Source organism: Strix aluco, chromosome 7 (genome assembly GCF_031877795.1).
Source record: "Strix aluco isolate bStrAlu1 chromosome 7, bStrAlu1.hap1, whole genome shotgun sequence".
In the NCBI taxonomy this organism is placed as follows: domain Eukaryota; kingdom Metazoa; phylum Chordata; class Aves; order Strigiformes; family Strigidae; genus Strix; species Strix aluco.
In genome coordinates this window covers 20,412,371-20,428,998 of record NC_133937.1, presented here as the reverse complement: position 1 = coordinate 20,428,998, position 16,628 = coordinate 20,412,371, and the positions used below count along the sequence as shown (strand labels likewise).

Below are 16,628 nucleotides of genomic sequence, written 5' to 3'. Positions count from 1 at the left end.
AAGGATGAGGCTGTGTGACCTCCCTTTCTAGCATTTGACAGTAAAGCCACTTTCTTGCAACTAGCCCGTAAATATCTGATGTAGAGTGATATCTGACTGTATACTGTGTTTAACCCTGAAGTTGATTACTGTGCATACCAAACTCTTTCAACTTGTGACTTGCTTTGTTTGTTTTAATTTCACTGCAGGCTGGAAGTCCAACCTCTATCTCTGCCCCTCATAGCTTCTCTCGGACTTCTGTTACACCATCCAACCAGGACATCTGCAGGTAAAGTGTGTTGTTTGCATGGCTACAGTGAGGCTCATGCAAGGTTCAAATTAAGAGAAAACAAAACTGAAAAACCATGTGTATGGGGAAGTAAGTGATGTGGGGTTCCCATATGAAGCATCCCATTTGTTTGACTCGACTGCTGTCTAACACTGCTTTGTTGAATCCCACTGACTGGCCCTGCTATGTTTGCCATTCCCACACTAGCCGTAATTCTCATTTCTTCACTTTTAATTATATGTGTTCTCTTTTGTAACTGTTTTTTACTTTCTGTGCTTTTATTCCACTGTTCTGCATGCAGTTCCAGTGCAGTGTTTTCTGAGTGTTGTCATCACAGTCCAGTGCAGTCTGCTGTTGTCTTGAAAAATCCTCACTGCCAGAGCCCTCTGACACAAGGGGTCACTGTGACAGTAATCTGTCAGGACACGTTACATGCAGCAAAAAGAAACTCCCGTGGGCAGGATCGGGGCCAGGCACTCAGGTCTGCTAAGAATATAAAGCCCACCCGCACTCTGAAATTCTCCAAGTCCCTCAATGATGTGGACCAGAAGGCGCAGAGCACTAGTGAGTGCTTTGACTATGTGGAGCGAACATGCTCAGAAGGCAGATTGACCCCGACTCAAGAGCAGTGTTTAAGGATTAACAAATTTCATCTTAAAGAGAGAAAACCGCTGAATCTCAGGCCTCTTTCTTTTAGCAATTCTAAGCATTCCTATATCCGTTCCCTTTCCAACTACTCGAGTGCATCGGGAGGAGCAGAAAACCACAGCGCTGTACATATCCCCTTGCTGGAGGACAAAGTGGACCATGACACGTCAAGAAGCAAAAAACTGTTGCGTTACCTTTTTTCCTTCTCCCACACCTCCAGCATCAGCAGCCTGCATAAGTTTCACGAACTGGAGAGCTATTCTAGTCACTTCCAAGCTGAGAAATCCTCCAGCGTGCTGGTGGAAAGCACAGACTTCTGCTCTGATGATATGGGAGATGATGACGTCTTTGAGGACAGCACCTCAGTGAAACTGAAAATAAAAGAGCAGCGGGCACCGCTCTGTTCAGTTGAGAATGACAGTGACCTTGACTGCCCTTCCCCCCTCTCAGAAAAATTCCCCCCTCTCTCCCCTGTGTCCACATCAGGGGATACCTGCAGGTTGGTTTACCAGAGAACCACCTACCTTTGAGCCCTCCCATGTGCAGTGGTGAATGTTCTGCTTTCCCCTGCCTTTGTGCTGCTTCTGTCTTTTCTTTCACCCTGTCACCTTGCTTTAATATGTGCCATTTGAAGCATGCAGCCTTCTGTCTGCTGTTCTGCACCCCTCTGATGCACTTAACAAGGCTACTAAGCAAAAGAATTTCCTTTGGAGTCAAATTCTTTTGCCGTTTGTTTCATGTTTGGGTTTCCGAGATGGTATTTTTCTCTTATCAGACAGATACTCCCAGCCCAAGGTGGGAATATCATGAGAAAATCAGCTATGCATATTAAAAGCCAAGCTGAAGTCTTAGCTTCTAATGAACAATGTGTTGTCCTGACAGTCACTGCTGGTTTAGTCAGGGGGTGGGGAGTCAGGAGGAAAACAGGCTGTTTGAAAATTGCTTCTGCGATCAAGTCAGTATAGTTTAGGATTATTTTTTTTTCTTCATCTTTTTCTCACAGTTTGTATCCCACCACAGTCTTTTATTTTTGTAGGGCTTTCTGGATGCCTTAGTCAAAAAGGGGATCTGAGTGCTGGGTGTTAGTGGTGGGCCTGTGTGATGTTTATAGTGTGAGGTCCAAAAAGGATGAGTATCCTTGTTCCAACTACAGAGGATTAATCATTTACAGGTGGTGGGAACAGCCAGTTCTGGACTGTCTTCATGGTGAACTTCTTTGCAGGTCTGCCCCATCCCAGCTCCAAAATGTGACTGAGGAGCAGGAGTCATCAAGTATAGGACCAAACGTCCCACCCCTCTACCTAGCGCTTTACTATCCTAATCTTTCTCCTCTCTGACAGCACTTTCTGAAGCTGGCTTTGTTAGTACTTGCCAAATATTATTTGATTCCCCCCCTTATTACCAGCAAAATCTAGTTCCGTACTGGCTTGTCATCAACAAGACACTGTTGTAATCCACCCACTCCTCCATTTCCACTTGCCAGCTATCAGCAAGGTCACAAGAGGCAAGATGCTACACATCAGTAAGAAATTTCAGTAATAGACAGGGATGGCAGCATGCCAGGTTGTACTTCACATATGCTTAGTAATTTAAATTCATTCCCCGAGCTCCTTACCATCCCCCTTTCAATTCATGACCTCTTCCACATGGTTAGAAGGACTTAGTGATGTCTGATGCAACCCAAGGGCTGTGTATAAGTTGAAGCTGGAAATCAAATGCCAGCACCTGGTAGTAACACTATATCGGGTGTCCTTGCTGTCTGCACAGTTAGGCTGTGAGGGAAATGGGAAATTTTGCAGAGCTGATGCTTCCTTAAGTGGCTCTTGCAAAGTAAGAATTGGAGAGCAAAACCATTAGTCCATTTAGAGTAGGTGTATTTTGGGGAGATTCAGTGCTGTAGCTTTACAGTGTGGATCTGTCTCTTAGCAATTGGCACTAGAAATAATCACTTTTCTTGTGCAAAATCCAGGTTAAATTAACTCTTCATGATACTGGGGTTGGCTGCTTCACCACTGGTTTGGGAATTTTGTTTTATCTTCTGTTTCAGATCATAAGCCATGAGTAGCTGTACCTCTCTGAGCATATTTTGTCTTGGAAAGTGCTGTCTGATCTGTTTAAATGCTATTTTCAGTTAAGTGCTATTGTTCTAGATGAAGCGTTGTCATTTCTTACCCTGTTTTTTCTTTTGGATGCTGCATTTGTGCCAGGCTCTGTGTGTCCGCCTCATCTGTTAGAAAGCAGCTGTCTAGTTAGCAGTGTCTGTGCTCAATTATTCCATGCCTCTGTGTGTGCTTGTGCAGCAATGGAGTTCTTTAGTTTTAGCTCCTTTATGAACACATTCCTTTGATATGTATGTCTCAGGATCCTCAATGGACAACCGTCTGTGATCACAGATATTACATGCCTCTTCCACATCCTTTCTGCTTCCTCTTCTCCTAATGAGCAGCTTTGCTTCTGATTCAGGATATGTCACTGTGAAGGAGATGATGAGAGCCCTTTGATTACCCCCTGCCACTGCACGGGAAGTCTTCATTTTGTGCACCAAGCCTGCCTGCAGCAATGGATCAAGAGCTCAGATACACGATGTTGTGAGCTGTGCAAGTATGAGTTCATCATGGAAACAAAACTGAAGCCTTTGCGAAAGGTAAGTACAAGACCTGCTTCCCCAAGGAGATGCTTTGTTAAACACAAATCCACTCTGAAAAGAAAAGAGGCTGTCCTTGCCCATGGGCCTGCAGCCACTGCAGGCACGCCCCCCACCCCCATATTTATCATGTTTCTGTGGCTCCGTAGTAAGTCTGGTCAGTTTTGTATAGTTGCAAAAGGATATAAATTAACAATCAGCCTGGCAAGTTCAACATCAGCAGAATCCAGCTCTGAGAGTTAGCTATTGTAGCCTGGCAGCTCTCTGTGTGTAAATGTATGTACATACACACACACATATATATATGTGCATGCAGCAACCTGCTTTTTTTCTTTTCAGTTACATTTTAGACTTGATGCACAAAAGTGTTTGTATTTGTTCTGCAGTTATCCACTTTAAAAAAAAAAAAAACAACGGAGGTTTGTATTAACTGTTATCTGCTTTAGCTTGCTGCTCTGAGATCCACATGGCTTTTAAGTTCTCTTGAAAATATGAGGATTTCAGGTTAAACTTATTTTAAATCATGCTTTCTGAGTGTAATTTGGTTAAGATTTGTAGCACTTTTTCTTTTTAAAGGAGCAAACCTGTTTTAAATTAAAATACTACAGTGTAAGTAGAAGAAGGTTCACCAATACATGTGTTTTCATTTTTAGCTTTTCTTAAACTGTGAATGTCTAGGTTTTAGTACTTCAGGTTGCTAGAACCTGTATTTTTGTTTTAGAGAAAAATACCTTTCATAAATCTGGTGACTTAAAGTATAGGTACTTAAATGCTACTTGTAAGGCCAGTTTTGCACTTGTACCCTTTTTGTTCTCTCACATCCTCCAGGCTTTCAATTTCGGTTGGTCCTTACCATCAGGATTTTGAGATGGAAGTCACTGGTGTTCTTGGCACAGACAAATCTTGCCACATCTACCGAAGTGTAAGAGGTTAATAACAATAACCTCAGTCTGGAACTAGAATAAATGAGAAACATTAAATTCAGTTGTGATGAACCTAAGTAATGTAGGGTGAGAAGTCTGGACTGCAGCCGTCTGAAAGCTGTTATAATAACTTGTCCAATTCCTAAAAGTGACTCCTAGCAAAAAATAGAGCAGATTTCAAACACCTCTTATTTTTTTACAAACATGTACAGTCTGCGAAGTATATAGCTTAGCATGTCAGGTTGATAGGACAAACTCTGCTTATGACTGCCGTGTATTGTTGCCTTCTAAGAACTGCAGATTTTTCCTTGGTAGCCCCTTGGCACAGAGTGTAGTACCTCTGAGCTGCAATACTGACTGTCATAAGCTCTGTTATCTGCACAGACAATACTTTGCGCTGCCCAGCCGTAGGACATTAAAGAAATTACTCTAGAGAGTACCAAGTAAAAAGAGTTGCTATAGTTGGTAATTGGCTGCTGTTTTTTCTGTGCTTTCTCTGCCTGGAGTGGGTGGGAAACGTTTTCTGAGTATTTGTACCCTGTGAGAAAAAGCTGTTGGACACCTCCAGAAATGAGTCACTCAGCATCATTAGTTATATCTGAACAGGTCATCTGTGGGAAAGAGACCAGATGCCAGAAGTTAGGGACAGAGCCATAAAAAGAAGGAGAAGAAGGAATTTACCTCTCAAATATGTCTAAAGAGTCTTTTTAGTGGTTCAGCTGCAGCCAGAAGATAAGCTGCCTCTGTATCTTCAACACAGCCTTTATGGTATCCTGTCAGTCAGGAGAAAACAGTCTGGAACTGGCGATTATGAACAGGATGGGACAAATAATAGGGCTTGTGTTTGTCTGTAGGGTAGAAATGGAATTAAACTTCCTCAGCATCATAAGGTTGTATTGCAGCATTGGGCTGTTCAAACAAGTTACTAAGGAAGGAGGATGAGAAACAAAACGTGTCATGGTTCAAGTGCAGATGAGGGGAGACAAGAGAGGTTGCTCCATTTTAAAATTTCAATGGAAAAAAATGACAACATTAAATCTAAATTTTCTGCTGAATTTTTTCTTTTAACAACACTTCAAAACCCCAGAACTGCTGACTATTTTAATTGGGAAATGCCACATGCTGTGTCATGGGAATAATGCAGCAGGGACTTACAGATTCTAGTTTCTTCTCCGGGCTCTTGCATAGTTTGCAGAATATCTTCTCTTTTGCTGTGCCGTCATATCTCTTGAAGAGATGAGGTGGTGCAGGTTGGTTTGATGGCTGTGTAGACAGCAGTTACAGGACATATTGTGCAGCGGAGGAGCTCAAGCTGTGGAACAGAAAAGAGAAATATAAATTAGTCAAAACACAAGTCCTCGTGGCTTTGTAAAAGCATTCACAAGTAGATTTCACGTGCTTAATTTTTGACAAAATAAATTAATTAATTCATACTTTCTATCAAAAGTAAACACCTTTGTTTAGATGCAAAAGCAAATTTCTGTTTAAAAGATAACATCCAAAGGGAATGTTCTGTCTAATCTTTTTCTAAGATTGAAAGAATATAGCTTTCTAGCATGTTATTGCTGGAAGTCTTCAGTTCGTGTGCTGTGCTGAGATTTGGATGCCCACAGAACTGGACATGTGGTTTGGACTGGCCAAAGATATTGTTGGCAAGACAGAGGATCCCTAAGTCTCTGTTTCATGTTTGTAGCAGTAGAAACAATGATTCAATACAATGAGTGATCTCAGTCATATCAGTCAGGTCATCCTCACTCTCTTCCACAGTATTGCTCCTTTTCAAAGTCCTCTTCTTGTACAGTTTATTCTAGGAAACATCAAATGCATCTCCCTAGAAACTCACAGATATGTGTGAGAAGCTTATGTGCCCCAGCATATAGTTTGTGAAAGTGTCAGAAAAGCCCATCTTAACTCTCTGTTCCAAGCAGATATGCTGAGAGATGTGTACCCCACATGCAAAAACTTTCGTCATATACATAGGGGAAATTGCAAAAAAATAATTAAAAGAAAAAAGCTTCTGGGTGTCTCGGGTGAAAAAAATAAAAGCTGTTTTTGAAAAATTTATTAGAATTATTATGCGTATTAGAAGCATCTATAATAATTGTCTAGTTTCTTTGTATCTTCCCTAAATGACAACAACCTGACTTTGTGGTTTCTATTTGGGCTGTATAAACATTATTGATAGATGCAAGTCTGGGGATTTAGTTTGCTGCATCCTCTCACTTAAAAAGCTGTCTAAACAGCCTTGACTGTGCACTAAGGGAATCTAGCAGAGCTCAGCATGAGATGTCTTAACACTCACTGGCCAGTTGGATCATGTACCACTTTTATTGCAGTGTTTTATTGAATGCCTGCCTGAGCAAGGGTACCCTTTGCCACTCACGATGATCAGCTGTGACTGTGGGTACCCACTGCTGAGTGGGGAACACATGAAAGAGCAGCCTTGCTTGCACTGCACAGGGCCTCGCGTTAGGAGCCTTCTGTGCTGGAGTTGCCCCGGCGTGGGTAAGCAGGGTGCGGTGACATTGTGCTGAGGCTCCGGGTGGGTGCTGAGCACTGAAGGTCTGCTCTGGCTTTGGGATGGCTCCCCTCACTGCAGGACGAGCTGCCAGCTGTTGCATGCATGCTGTGGTCAGGGGAACAATGCCATCTGACTTTCAAAATCCGAGTTAGGAAACTGGTCTCCTGTCTGGTTTTTGTTCTTATCAATGATCTCTTTTTATACTCTCTAGTAATGAGAATAAACACCTAATCTCTTGCTCTGCTTGCGGGTTTCTTGCCAGTGGGAGAAGCTGCAGATGACGGCCAGCGAGAGGAGGAAGATCATGTGCTCTGTAACATTCCATGTCATTGCCATCACCTGCGTTGTGTGGTCTCTCTATGTCCTGATAGACAGGACCGCTGAAGAGATTAAACAAGGACAGACTACTGGTATGTTACTTGCTTATCTTCCCACTTATTCTCTTGGAGTAATTATTTATCCTGAATGCAGAGAGGATGCAACGCATGAGTGTGCAGGTAATGTTTATACTTAGACTAGTCAGCTTTAGCCTGAGGTTGGGTTGGTTTAAAAGCACAGTTCTAAAATGATTTTGTTAAATGAGTGTAAATTCATCTGTGGATGCTTTTTATGTCTATTTGAAGTTAATTTAGTTTGCACTTGTGAAGTGCACAGATATGAGAGCTAGTCCGCTGGAGCCAGACACAAGATTACACTGTATTAACTAATATGGTTTTGAATTGTAACACTTACTGAACAGATAAGGTTGTAAGCATTTGTTTGCTGCTATGGCTACCTTTTAACTGGGCAAAACCAGAACAGTTTTTAAAAAAAGAAGTAGTAAGACGAACCTAAATCCAGACCTTTGAGGTAAATCTGTGAGGTGAGTTAGCCCAAGTTTCCTGTGAGAGCCATGTTAGACTGGGGAAATTTTTCTGAGTAGTTGTGACTGAAACAGAAGAAATTGAGGTTGATTCTTAGGACTCAATTCACACAAGTGCGATGAGGTGCACTGCAATTTGTGTAGTGGCTGCCACCCCACTGCAGGGATGTCTTAACTTCTTGAATAGTAGGTTTTCTTTAGTATGCCAGCTGTAAACTTACCAACTGGAATCTTTACCTGGGTATGCTGGGCTGCAAATTTGCAGCTGTCACAGAACTGTTTCTCAGCCAGCTGAGCTGTCCCTGAAGGTGGGGATAGAAAGGATATGGGGTATTTGCGAAGGCTGGGAGCAAGCTGTCCTTGTTCACAGGGCATTGCATGCCAACGAGACATGCAGGTGGAAAATGTTTTGCTGGTGATTGAAGAGCATCATCTGGGAACATAGCTGAACATCAATAAACCTGCAAATCCACAGAGCTGTTACAGTCTCTTCAGAGCAGAATCACACTTCAAACTGAACAGTTTTGCTGTCATTTCTCATTTGGGCTGTAGTTTGATTGTTCATGACTTCAGTCAGGAAGCTGCTTTGAATGAAATTTTAGTTTCTGTTCCGTCCAACCCCATCTCTTCCATGTATGGTGAAAATTGTTGACCTTTCAGTGTAAGGTATCCATATGATAATGAAAAGCATATGCTTTCAAAGCTTTATCATTTCTAGGTAATTTTAGTCAATAAATATATTAGATGAACATGAATAGGAGGAATAGTGTGAATATTTAGTGCCTTCTTTGCCCCCTTCATTTGGATTCTAAATCTGGGGAGCACTGTGATGTGCTGTGGAGTGTGGAGAGTGTGTGTGGGTATACATTCATGTCTGCAACAGAGGCAAGCATATACTATCACTGCCTACAGATGGCATCAAATAGCTCACCTGTGGATCAGAGGTCCCCTATTAATCACAGGTGGGATTTCATCAGTAATCACGCTGCAGTGCCCTTTGCATTTTGGAACTAAAATATTTTCATTCCTCCCACACTACCATGCATTTCCAAAAGAACACTGGCCTGTATCTTGGTAAAAACTTTGAAGACTTGAAAGGCCATAATTATTCTCTGAGAAACCCGATAGTGGGTGATTCAGCATGGTTTCATATCCATCTTGTGATGCTTCTTATCTTTAAAGAGGAGAGAGGCTGGGTGGATACAAGACCTATGTAAGCAGATGATGTATAGAATGTATGGTGTCTCATTTAAAAGTAATTGATAGAATTATAACAAGATCCAATGTCCAAAAGTTCAAGCTAGACAAATTCAGGAAAGGTAATGATGGAGGGTAAGCTTCCAAGGATGCTTGAGCATCTTCAACACTTGCAGTTTTGCATTGGAAGGGACTCTCTCGTTCAGCTACAAGTTACTGAGTCTGATGCAGATAAAATTGTCTGGTCTGCATAATGAACATACCAAGCTAGATAGTAACAATCATTCCCTTTTGAGTTCAAAGACTACGACTCCATGTACTGTGTCATCACAGAGTGGAAACTCAACACTGAGTTCAGTCTCCTGCTATGAAGAGGAAAACATGCCATAGAATCCCTTTCATGGTCTGATGCAATTTTTGTTTAAAAACAGGTGTAAAGGACCTAAACATATTACTGGCTGTTATCCTTGACTCTGTTTGTGATTGTGCTGCACAAGGGCTCAGACACAGAGCATCAGTTATTTTCTTTTTCCTCTGGTGGGTGAGAATAAATGTGATATCTGAAGTAAAAGTCTGCGTGTGTTTGACTTGAGGGGGAAAATAAAAAAAGGCCTAACAAGAAAAATAGCAAAATAAGAATAGTTTGCATGGCTTAAACTCTGTGACAGTTTCCTTACAGAATGTTTTTGAGAGATCCAGTGTAGTCCAGCCAATATTGACCAGGTCCTTTTTCTTCTTTTTTGTTTTCTTTCTTCCAGGGATTCTAGAGTGGCCATTTTGGACTAAGCTGGTGGTTGTGGCTATTGGTTTCACTGGAGGACTTCTGTTCATGTATGTACAATGCAAAGTGTACGTACAGCTGTGGAAGAGACTTAAAGCTTATAACCGAGTAATATATGTACAAAACTGTCCAGAAACTAGCAAAAAGAATATTTTTGAAAAACCTGCACTAATGGAGCCAAACTTTGAAAATAAAGAAATGCTTGGGGTTCACCATTCAGACACAAACTCTTCACATTACACAGAGCCAGAAGACTGTGCTGCAGAAATCCTTCACGTCTGATTGCTGGGTGGGAGGGGTGTTTCTGTATGTCCTTGAAGATTTAAAATATCATTGTTTACTGCAAACTGCTCTACCTTTTTAAAATCAGCTAACAGCTGAGGGCTGGTGGATGAATTTTTTTACATTTGTTTTTTGTTGGAATTTTTTAAAATCGCTTTGGCATATCTCTCAATGCCATCATGGTTGCATACCTCTCAACGTTTTGTCTCTCGTACTGGCTGATCAAAGAGCCACAGGATACTGAGTAGAATGAACCTTGGGTTTGGTATCAAGCAAGCCAATAGTGAATTGTCATCAGCTTCATGGAGTCTGTTACTTTAGAAAGTGACTCTAAATGATTCTGAAATACATGTAGAGTGGGGTTGGTTGGTTTCTTCGTTCTTTAAGTGTGATGAAGGAGGTTGTCCCAGACATTGAGGGAAATGAGAGAGCTAGAGTCTAATCTACCACTAACACTGCCACTAACATTTTGTCTTAGGCAGCAGATGTAAAATTTTGCTTTACATATTGTGATGAGACTTACAAAGCATATAGCACTTTTAAAAATCTTTATTTTGTAATATGTATGTCAAATGAGAATGAAACTTGAAAGAATGTGTCATTTTCAAAACAGTTCTTCATTCTTTACTCCATCTATTCTTCTGGAACATAAACCTCTTGCCTTATAAAAAAAAAAATTAAAAAAAATTCCAACCTGTGGTTTCCAACACATGCCCACATTATCTTACTAAACATAACACTAAAAAACTCTGCCTCTTTGGGTTTCCTTTGAGGAGCAATTTTTTTCAAAGGATATTGCACTTGTGACTTGTGTATTGGGAGTAGTGGATGTGTACAGTGCGTAATGGTTTCAGTGCTCTGTTTCGGGCATTTTTGCTTTTCTTTTTCAACAGGTTGGACCATCAACACACCTGAACGTACATACCTGATGTAACTTTCATTCCAAACCATTGGCAAAGGATTTGTTGCTATATTGGTAAAAATGTGAGCTGTTATGGAAAAAAAGATACTTAGTCAATACAGCTGAAATTGGTTTCCCTTCTTTAGTGCTGTGTCATGTGTAAATTACCCAAGAATTTGATGATGTCAGAGGAGATGCTGAGGTCAAAGTCTAGGTAGTAAATGTTGCATTAAGTGGATGAGTTTAAAAATACCTGCCTGGTTTTAGTCCTAATGTGATGCATTACGTGGTCAGAGAATAGTTTTGTCTGTGCTTTTGAACTTGGGACTGGCTTTTTAATCAGTCAGCCTTAATGAAAAGAGAGGGACAGCTTTAAAATCTGTTTGCAGGGCTTTAGACGGAGTTGCCCAAGGCTTGGGGTGTCTGCTGTTAATTCGCTTGACCAATCTGCTTCACTGAACCACTGTCCAGCTTCAAGCCTATATTTAACCAAAGTCTTAGTGTCACTGGAGCAGAAATTAAGCCCCACAAAGAGTCAGCACATGAGGCCTCTGCATCTGAAAGATGACTTTCCCTACCTGAGCCCTATCTAAATCTCTGTAAAGTCAATGATAATGTTCTGGTTGGTCTTAGTAGGAGTTGCCTGGACTTCTCAGTTAGGGAAAAACTGTTTACTTATTGAGATACTGAACTAAATCCCCAGCTCAGGTTCAGGTTTTAGTTAGTCTTTTTCAAGTACAGTTTTCATTGGGCACGTTCTTTTCATAATAAAAGTTGCTTTAAGACTTTCCAAAGAATAACAGTAAGAGATCAGTTATTTTTTTCCTTAAAATGTAATATTAATTTATTTCTAAATTAATATTTTAAAAGAAGGTGGAGAAGGGACTATGGTAAGAGAACACGCACCAGTGGTTTCTGAAAGCTGTTAAAAGCATGTGTTTGCATGCGTGCCTCTGCGTGATCTCATGCTTGAAGCTTACTGGCTGTGATCTTCATGAACAACATGGTACCATGTTCTTGAGATGTTTTAAAATACCCAGACCTCTAAGTAGTCCTAGCACAGCTGCACTGGCATGGGTTATGTACTGTGCTAGATATCAGAATGTCCCATGCTTACATGATACAGGCAGACAAACCCTGCATACCCTGCTAGTATGAGGGCAGCAGTCTTCATGACCATACGGATGTAGAGTTTGTTGCCTATGCCTGACATAATTTGAAGTGCAATTACTCGGGCCCTTTCCTGAACTCTGCTGTGGGTGATCCTCTTCTGTTATGAGAACTCAGATAATACACTGCTTTGTTTTGTTTTCTGTTTTGTTCTGTGAAAAGATTTACTAGATAAACTCAGGTGGGTTAAATATCAGGTCTTGCACACCTTCATCATGTTCTTCTGAAATGCCCAAATGCACAAGACTTATATGTCTGCAAGATGCTCACGTTACAGCTGCAAGATGCACAGAATCAGCTGCTGATTGATGCTGTGCACATTCTCATCCGATCTGTGGCCAATAGGTGAAATGAAAATGGACGAGTTCTGCTGTGAAACCTGCTTGTTCTCCAGCTCACACCTGAGAGGCACTGGTGTCTGACTGATGTTCTGACAAGTGCTAGTATGGCCTACTGTAACATGCTGGCCCTGTTTCAGTCACTGTCATATGTGATTCTTGGTGAAACATTGTGAAATCTCATTTGGTGTTTCGGAAGCTCCATGTGGCACATGCCAGGTAGTGTTCAGTGTATGCAGGATACTGAAGGTTTTTGCTGTGCCCCTGTGTATCTTAACTTGGAAAGAAAAGTTGTCTCCAGCAAAATCATCTGGGGAAGAATATTTACAGATGAAACTCTTTTAGCCAGTGTTGCTGCTAACCATACCCTGTCCCAGCAGGTCTTTTCTGAATGAAAGTTAAGGCCTAATATTTAAATTCTTTATACTGCTTAGGAATGCTCATACCAGGAAGGGCTGCAGAAGAGATCTGCCAGGGGTTTTCATTTGTGCTGGTTACACCTCTCATGCTGATTCTTGCTTGGTGTTAATAGTGGTCTTCTGGAGCTGCAGTTCTCTGCTTCTGCATGGTGCCATCAAATGGTGTGAGAAGGCTGAATGGTGCTTTTTCCTTCTTTCTCCTCAAGGAGATAATGTTGACTTGTTTTCAGCTCCCAGCTGCAAGGCACTGATGCTAGCTCAGGTGAGCTCTGTCTTTTCTACCAAGATGTCAGTAAGGGGAACAACCACCCCCTGTCAGATCAGAGTTTCCAACACTTCCTTCTGGCACCTTTTGAAATGACTGAAATAGAAGACTGACTTTTTTTGGTCTTTGTTCCTTGGCCAAAGTTAGTGCAGGTTGCCTGGGACTTTTCTAAGACCAGAATTTAAGTAGGAGGGAATACAAGCTTAATACCATCTACCACAATCCTTCCCCTAGATTGCCAGAGCCTTTGCTGATATGTCCCGTGCCCTAGACATCTGACCAGATTCCCATTCTATTGACTTAAATCCTGTCCAAAAAAGCTCTGGCTGTGCCAAGGAAATTTCCCCGTCGTGTCATATTTGGTATGTCTGCCAGGTCATGAACATGCATTATATTAGAAATACAAGTGTGTGCTGCAGAAGGTTGACCCCATTTAAGAGATCGTGAGACATTAAATTCCTATGAATTCTCAGGACTTTCTTCAGCTGTAACCCTGTATTTTGGAAGTGGGGGTGGTGTTTAAAATGTTGCCCTGTGTTCCGAAAAGATGACCAGACCTGGGGCCAGCTTCCTCTGGTTGAATGTCATTGAGATTGGCTTTGCTTCAGCAGGAGGGATTCAACAAAGGTTGCACTGAGCCTGCAAGGGGTTAGAGAAGTGCAGGGCCTCTGTGCTGTACCTGGGAAATCCTGGGAAGCAATAGTAACTCCCTGTCCAAGCCCACTTCTGCCAACCCCTGTACTGATCAAAGCATCAATCCCACTTGTGGCGGTGCTTTAAGGAAGGGGTCTGCTTGGCGCACCGCTCTTCGGAAACCTTTGGAGTGATGCATGGATATGGCCATGCATGGGAGCTGGTTGATTCTGCCCTGTGTTTGACTGGGTGAGTATCTGTTACAAAGTGGGACCCATGTCCAAATTTCTTCTAAAGCTGAAGTGTGTTAAGATACAGATTTCTGGTGTAGTCTGCTGTGGAGATTGTGGCCAGCAGTGAAAGGGAGATTGGTGACTCTGGGTTGGGTCCCTCTCAAATATGGGTGAAACAGGGCAAATACAAAAGCAAGGATATTGCTGCTGGATTTTCACAGCGTTATGTTAGATATGCAAAGAAAATTTTTAAGCAGGACCTTTTATTTTGTGATTATTTTTTAGTTTTGAGATATGCAGTGTCTGTATATTCGAATGAAGTACTGAAAGCACTTGTCTTTGTATAGAAGATAACTGTTTAAAAATTGCAGCTGATCTTGTATTTAGCTAAAACATTTGTAGATAGGTAATTGTATAACCTTAAACAACTTTACACTGGCATGTGTTGTACAGTTTATACAAGACACCACACTTCTGCAGAATTTTTTAGTTAGTAAATTTCTAGTAACTTAAATGTATAGTTTTGTATCCTTTCGTGTATGTTCATTTTCTCAGTATTACCACTTGCAGAATTATTTTTAGTTTCTTAAACTGTAATTGGTTATTTGTGTGTGATACACAGGGTTATTGACTGCAGCAATAAAGTGTTTCTATAAAAAAAACAGAACAAAACCAAATCCTTATAGTATCCATTTTGTTTGAAAAAGCGTTAGAGGCCCATGTGAGAGAAAAATTGAGCTCTCCAGTAGTAAGATGATGATCAAAGTGAGTTACATCACTAGAGTAAATATGGAACTTGGTGGCTCTTCAGTATAGCAGCCCAACGCAGAGTAGCATCCCATGACAATCTGATGTTAAAATTATTCATAATGTTAAAGAGATAGTTAACCATCAGAATACGTAAGCACCTCCTTCGATGCAGTGAGAAGATATGACTGTGCAGGTGCTTTGGGCTCAGATGCAGGAATCGTGGAGAATTTTCTGGCTTGTGCCATGCAAGAGGTGGGGAGAGAGGGTTCCTGTGGTCCTTAAAATCTGGAGCTTCTGGAATGGACACTTGAGTGTTGCTATGAATGCTTCACATCTGAAGTCAGTGTTCTCACGTGCATCGGTTTCTATGCAGAGTTGCAGAGCAGATGATGTTCATTACTATGATTCTCCTTCAAGAAGAAAAATAATTTTGTGTAAGTGTGGAGTGGTGGATGGCTGCTTATCCTTCACTGCTGGTGACATGAGCATGATTGCAGTGCTGTGTGTGTTTTCATGCCAGGACCAAGTCTCAGAACGGGAAGTTTTCAGCAGTTTCTCTTCAATAGGTTTCTGTCACCAGTAGGTCAAGGAAAACAGCTATCTGTGCTGCTGTGAGAAAGCTTGTAACAAAAGCATAAATGCCAAAGTGCAAGTAAGATCTGGAAAGTTACATCTGTAACAGACACAAGGGGGCTCAAAGAAAATCTTTTAATTTGTATTTCTTTGGAGTGATTAGTTTTTAATTTTCTTTTAGGTAAGAAAGGGGAGGAAATCTTAATACTATAACCCTAGAGAGGTGCCTTCCATGCAAAACAAAAGCCTGTCCTGTATTCCCTTAGTGAAGCAAGTCAGGTTGTAGTAAATTAAGCTACTTACATAAAGTTTGCAAACCCACCATAAAGACCTCTATACAAAAATACCATGCTGGAGAGATGGTAAGATAATTTCCAGGGCCTGCTGTTTGACTGACAGTATCTGGGATGAAAAGCTGATAGACGGTTTAAGGAACAGAGCCTGTAGAGCCATCTGGCTGCTGGTTAAAAAGTGCTCCTTGTCTTGGGTTCAGGCACCTCGAATTAATTATAAAATAACTTCCCTCTTATAAACCTAATTTTCATCTGAAAAGAATATTCTTGTCACTGTGTGAAGTGTGTCCATTTCCAAGGCAGAGCAGAACAATGGTTCAGGGGCACATGGCACAGCTGTGACTCCAGGAACAGGATTTTTCAGCTGGTCCCCAGGAACTGGAGCTGTCTGGTGAGTAGTTACTGGTATCTGGCCAGCAGGACCAGCATGACTTTCCTCTCAGAGCAGGACAGAGGGAGGTGGTCGGAAAGCAGGAGGGCAGCAGCAGGGGTTGGCAATATCCACCTGAGAGCCCTTCGGAGGCTACAGAGGTGTCAAATGGTGTAACTCAGCTGGTGACTCCGAAAACTGAGTCTCAAGAGCCAGGCTTGTGCCTGCACTGCTGCTCAGCCCATCCCGCAGGGACTCCTTCTCTTCCCACAGCCACCCTGTGGACCACTCTCCTGTCACCCACCCCCTCCATTTCTGATTTCCCTATCCCCAGCCTGTTCACCCATATCATAGTGTGTTTGCCCTCTTCCATTTGTTCTACTTATGCAGCCCAAATTTCCTTCCTCTTCCCATGCCGCCTTCTTTCACCACTGTCGTTATTTCTGTCACTCAGCTTGCCTCTGGGCAAGTCTGGAGAGAGAGGGTTGTGCTAGGAGGAACCAAATTACAATCAGCATGTGATTCATGGAAATGACTATGGAAAAATCCAAAAGTGT

At 41.8% G+C, this 16,628-nt stretch overlaps 1 protein-coding gene across 11 annotated transcripts in view; it reads left to right on the top strand.

Annotated features, from left to right (window-relative positions):
* MARCHF8 (membrane associated ring-CH-type finger 8) overlaps positions 1 to 14,762 on the top strand; it is a 101,052-nt gene extending 86,290 nt beyond the window's left edge. For 9 of the 11 annotated variants that reach the window (XM_074830821.1, XM_074830819.1, XM_074830820.1 and 6 more), the window contains 5 exons: positions 189 to 268; positions 570 to 1,415; positions 3,380 to 3,560; positions 7,267 to 7,414; positions 9,822 to 14,762. In XM_074830821.1, coding sequence (XP_074686922.1) covers positions 189 to 268; positions 570 to 1,415; positions 3,380 to 3,560; positions 7,267 to 7,414; positions 9,822 to 10,126 — 1,560 coding nt within the window. In that variant the 3' untranslated portion in view covers positions 10,127 to 14,762. The remainder of the gene's footprint in view (positions 1 to 188; positions 269 to 569; positions 1,416 to 3,379; positions 3,561 to 7,266; positions 7,415 to 9,821) is intronic. The other 2 variants (XM_074830825.1, XM_074830826.1) reach the window with 2 other exon arrangements.
* The last annotated feature ends 1,866 nt before the right edge of the window (positions 14,763 to 16,628 follow it).